The sequence below is a fragment of the Humulus lupulus genome, chromosome 1, assembly GCF_963169125.1.
Source record: "Humulus lupulus chromosome 1, drHumLupu1.1, whole genome shotgun sequence".
Classification (NCBI taxonomy): domain Eukaryota; kingdom Viridiplantae; phylum Streptophyta; class Magnoliopsida; order Rosales; family Cannabaceae; genus Humulus; species Humulus lupulus.
The window spans coordinates 281,529,184-281,534,808 of record NC_084793.1 but is presented as its reverse complement, the minus strand read 5'-3'; the positions used below and the strand labels follow the sequence as shown (position 1 = coordinate 281,534,808).

General features: G+C 26.0%; 1 protein-coding gene across 3 annotated transcripts; it reads right to left on the bottom strand.

The window, feature by feature from the left end:
- Positions 1-202: 202 nt before the first annotated feature.
- LOC133807328 (uncharacterized) lies at positions 203-2,952 on the bottom strand. 3 transcript variants are annotated; one of them, XM_062245583.1, is made up of 2 exons: positions 1,995-2,845; positions 203-858 (listed from the first exon to the last, which is right to left on the bottom strand). In XM_062245583.1, exons 1-2 carry the CDS (start codon positions 2,486-2,488, stop codon positions 774-776), a joined length of 579 nt encoding a protein of 192 aa, XP_062101567.1. In that variant the 5' UTR covers positions 2,489-2,845; the 3' UTR covers positions 203-773. The 3 variants fall into 3 exon arrangements, 2 of the variants coding, with proteins under 2 accessions (XP_062101567.1, XP_062101576.1); XR_009879271.1 differs by lacking the exon at positions 203-858 and having other exon boundaries at positions 1,824-2,089; positions 2,170-2,952; XM_062245592.1 differs by lacking the exon at positions 203-858 and having other exon boundaries at positions 1,824-2,053; positions 2,170-2,842.
- Positions 2,953-5,625: the final 2,673 nt, after the last annotated feature.

The window sequence follows — 5,625 nt, the reverse complement described above, 5'->3', positions numbered from 1 at the left end:
TCTAGACTTACCTCTTCTCTATTTTTATATTAGATAATTTTTAAAATATAGATTGTTAACATGAGATTTTGTCAACGACAAAAAATGAAGATTAAAGAAATAAACAACACAAACGGTTTTACGTAGTTTGACTATTGATGAAACTTAATCCACGAGTTATTGTATAAACAAAGAACTTGTAAAGTTCAAGTTCTTTCTAAGATTACAAATAAACAGAATTTCAGCTTGCATTAAAAAATATTGTGTTTACAAATGACTCACAATGCTCTATTTATAAGCGACAATGGGTGATTAACAATAATAAAATACAATTTTATGCCCAAATGCCAAATTAAGGGGATTTGGCATGATTGATATAGGGTAGTTTCTTGGCCTAAAGGCCCTTAAGTTGGGTTAAGCATCTGTCCCTAGATTGATTACTGTCCTAATTTACCTTTTCTAGGGTGAGAAGTGATATTGTGCTCTATGAGAAATGACCAGAGGAAGTTGGACGTCCTCCGATTACTCCATAGGCACGATTTGGACTGACAATCTGGATTGATATCGAGCCACTACATTTGTAGTAGGTGGGCACGCACATTGCAATACCAATTTGATTGTGGGTCCCACTCTTTTGTGCTTTACGCTCGTTGGTCTCTGGAGTTCGAGTAGCTGGAACTCGAGAAACTTCGCTCATTGGTCCCTTGGGTTCAAGTAGCTGGATCCCAAGAAACTTCTCGATATGTGGCGTGACGCGAGGATCCTTTCAGTGGTTGGGCCTCCCCTGGAGCATCCTATATGTGACATGTGTTTTGAGACACGTGTCTTGTCGAGTTGCTAACACATCTTTTAACTTTGGAAAAATTGGTGTAACATAGACTAATAAAAATTATAAATATTGGAAGTTAGTGATTTCTTGATGCATTACACTAGATGAGTAAACAAACTAACAAAGTTGCTAAACAGACATATTGGAACCGTGAAATACAAGCCAAAGCAGAGACCACCAAATTCATCATGTCATTTTCCTTGGGGTGGGTCCTTGATTTGTAATTTCTAAATAATATATATTAAAAACTATACCATATCAAATCAGCAAAGCTGGGCTTCTCTACTATAGGATATTTTCTCTAGTTTCTTAATAATGCTTGATTAGGAGTTTATATTAACAATTATTTGATTGAGAGGACACTTTTTTTTTCTTTTTTTTATAGATAAATTGAGAAGAGGACACTAAAACAAATCTTGTACATATTCGTCATTTGGCAAAAAAAAAACAGTTATTTTGTGTAATATTTTTTTCTTTGTAATAATTTCGTTTTGATAAAAAAATTAAAAGAATATTATTTCTTAAAATAACATTAAAAAATAATTGATTTTTATAATTACTTTTTCCTGTATTAATTTATCCAATAAAGATCAAATATATCTTCAATGTGTTTGTGACCATCCTGATATAAATTTGAATGAACCAGAAAAAGTTTCAATTTGCCTCTAAACTACATAACAATTTGTAATAGCAACTTCGAACAATATAGAAGAACAAAATTTTAGTGCAACCCAACCCATGTTATACCAATGATTATAAATAAATAAGGGCTGAATTCCAAATTATTTTCCTTTTCAGCTCTTCGTCAGTCTATAAACTGTTTTTGCATCAGAGTACTAATAAACTGTTGATGAGATTGTAAATCTATTTCTTAACTTACTGCCATAAGAAAAACAATACGACATGTATTATTCCATATCATAACTTAGGTTAATTTTAGAACTTAAGATAAATAAATGAGAGTTGAAAAAAAATAAACACAGATCGTAGAATACTAATTTTTTTTTTAAAAAAAAAAGAATAATATATTTAAGTTAATGGGTGCTTTTACAAAGATACTAGACACAGATCGTAGAGTACAGGTAGCAATAAATTGTCACAAAGCAATTTTCTAAGGTATAACTCTGCTATAAATGTTCTGTATTGTTTTTTTTTTCTGCAAAGAAATTAATATAATTTTCCTCACCAATTTTCCATGACAACGTTTTGAAGCTTGTGTTTAGGAAGAGCAGGAAGCTGAGGAAGCTGCACAAAATTTTCATTCCTAACTTCACAAGAATTCTTGCAAGAAAAATACATAAACATGGTTTTCCTTAGTTTGGAGCCTTTTTTACTTTGTTTATCATCAGTACTTGGCTTACCCTTTTTTTGAGGTTTGGTGCACTCTTTGTAAGCCAGAAGAAATGGATCCTCTTGCCATTTTAGTCCCTTGGCAGAGTTACTCCTGCTTGGTGGCTGAGATTTTGGGCATGGAGGCAGAGGAATCTTCAGCTTTAGATCACTATAAGCTGAGGATGGGTCGTCAATGGAGATTGAAGATGCTGATGATGTCAAGTCTAGAGCTTTTACCCTATAATCTCTAGGGTTTAGATCAGCTTGAGTGGCTACCTTTGAGATCCCTGGCTTGTCTTCCCACGAGAAGGGTATGCTTCCTTGTGAATAAACCTTTCTGTGACTCATGATCTTTGCTAGCTATACTTGGAATGGTGAAAGTGGTGTGTGCTTATTCTTGAGGAGAGTTAACAATAATAAAGCTTTTTTTATTTTTTTTTAATTCATGTGCTTTTCACTCTCTAACAGAAGAGAGACCTAAAGAGCAAGCAAACAAAACGTGAAAAGGAAGATTTTGGTTTGGTTCTAAGGTTCTTATAAGCTTAATATATAATTTCAAGTTTTCAACAAAACAGATTGATGGAGGAGAAGAAAATTAAAGGCCGGGCCAAAACAATTAAAATAATAATAATAATAATAATAATAATAAACAAGGGTTATTTGGATAGTTTAATTAAGGCCCTTAATAATTTGGCAAATGGATAGTACTTCTGTTATGTGTATGTATTTAGATTTAGTCTAAAATAATTAGAGCCGGCTACTTATACAAATTGACCTATTCAAATGGCTCATTATCTAGTAGGTAGAATGACTTGTATCAATAACTATTGCAGCTAAAAGTGACTTGAGAGCCTTTCGTTTCATGACGTAGATAGATACTTCAAATAGTCGTATATATAATAAGTTAGAATAAGAAATTTCCAACATTTTATTTTCTATGCAATATACTAATCACACTTGGCTGCTATTCGGTTTTAAAAAAGAATCCATATACATATACTAGAAGCTTTACATTCTTTTCTTTTTATAGTATTTTGTGTGATTGTCAAACTATCATCCTTAAATAATTACTTATTGTTTATTTATATATATATATATGAGACACACTTTTAACAATAGTTACTAACTATAGATAATTACTTAAATATTAGTCATTAGATTATAAATTCAATGATTTATATTTATAGTTGTTAATTAATATTTCTAAAAATCAATTTTGATTTTGTTAAATTTTTTGAAAGGCTACCTAATTACATGACGGTCATATATTTATTAAATTAAAAAATTAAAAAAATATTATTTTATTAATATATATGAAAATTAGAAATTAATGTAGAAAAAAGTCACTAGTCACCATATTGTCACATCATCATAATTGTTAGTACTCATCTATGGGTGGAAATCATTAACAAATTTTCCTTATATCTATTATATATAATAAGTGTGTAGATAATGGAAATTCTTGGTTTTAACTGTTTTTTATTTTTTTTCTATTAACTTTAACGAAATATTCTTATATTTAACAGAATATTATTATATTTAACGGTAGATTGTAAACATGACTTAAACTTAAATAAATAAATAATTAAAATAAAATAGTTTTAAGATATTTTACAACAATAATTATTTAGAAATAATAAAACCATACATTTTTTAACTTAAATAAAATTTAATTCAAATTAAACTTAATACTATAATAAACATATAATATATAATATTTTGTTATTACTACCAAATTTAAAAATTAGAACAAACATAAACTTAAATAAAAATAAATTAATTAATTAACTAAAATATATATGATATTTTTAAGGTATTTTATGATAATTTAAATAATTAAATCATATTTATTTAAAAATAATAAAGGCATACACATCATTTTTTTCAACTTATAAATTTGTGTGATAATTTGTCTTTTATCAAGTGATTGAAACTCTTTTTCTTCATCAAATTCATTAAAGGACATTGTGAGAAACATTAGAAACTAAAAATATTTGATGCACATATACTACTATCTACACTATGATTTTTTCTATTCTTATTTTATTTATATTATTAATTTCTTTGTAAATATTATTGTATCATGTAGTCATGTAAATATATATATATCAACGTTATATTTAGATATCATATATATAGAGATTATTGATATAAATATTAATACATACTATATAACTATAATTCATTCTATTATATATATTTAAAAAAAATAATGAACCAGTTTTTATTAAAATGATTGACAATGTTTACAACTTTAAGACTAAGCAAACGTACATTGCACGTTGCTTCTACCTAGTATATATATTCTATATAATAAGTGTGTAGATAACGAAAATTCTTGGTTTTAACAACTTTTTATATTTTTTCGTTAACTTTAACGAAATATTCTTATATTTAACAGAATATTCTTAACATGACTTATACTTAAATAAGATTAAATAAATAATTAAACAAATTAAAATAGGATATTTTTGAGATATTTTACAATAATATTTATTTTAAAATAATAAAACTATATATTTTATAAATTAAATAAAGTTTAATTAAACTTAAACTTAATATTATATTAAACACATATAATATATAAACTTTTGTTGTCAATGCCAAATTCAAAAAATAGAACAAATATACACTTAAACAAAAATCAATTAATTAATTAATTGAAAAATAATATTTTTAAGATATTTTATGATAATTTAAATAAATAAATCATATTTATTTAAAAATAATAAAGACATACATCATTTTTTTTATCTTATAAATTTTAGTGTGATAGCTTGTTTTTTATCAAATGATTGGAGTTCTTTTTCTTAATCAATAATTCACCAAAAGACATTGTGAGATACATTAGAAACTAAAAATAATTGATGTATGTATATTACTGTCTACGTCTACGTACACTATGAATTTTTCTATTCTTATTTTATTTCTATTATTAATTTCTTTTTAAATATTATCATATTTTATATATATTAAATATATGTCAACGTTGTGTTTAGATGTCATATGTAGAAATTATTGATATAAATATTTATATATACTATAGAATTATAATTCATTCTATTTATATATATATATTAAAAAAAACTGTGAACCAAATTTTATTAAAATTATAAAGAATAATTACAATTTTAAAATTTACCAAACTTTCATTATAGTGTTGCTTCAACTTAATATATATATATATATATATAAGATTTAATATTAATATTATATTATATATAAAAATGAATGCCTAATGATTAATTGATAATTGGGCAAGTAAAGTAACATAGTGATAATTAGTTGATGATGATCTATACTACATAGTCAAGAGAACGTGTTTGATGAGCTTTTTTTGAGAATACAAGTCTTGTTCATGATTGGTATAGAAGGAAGATTATTCCTATATTATTATCATATATGTACATTTGAAATCAAATTATCATAACCATGGACCGTTCAAAGTATTATGTACTTAACAAGCATATCTTAATCAAATCCCT

Bases quoted from the DNA above. Each gene is read 5' to 3' on its own strand.
- LOC133807328 (XM_062245583.1), bottom strand. From the start codon at position 2,488: ATGAGTCACAGAAAGGTTTATTCACAAGGAAGCATACCCTTCTCGTGG. The intron at 859-1,994 runs GTGAGGAAAATT...AATTTTTATTAG, and splicing joins AACGTTGTCATGGAAAATTG to TCTATGTTACACCAATTTTT.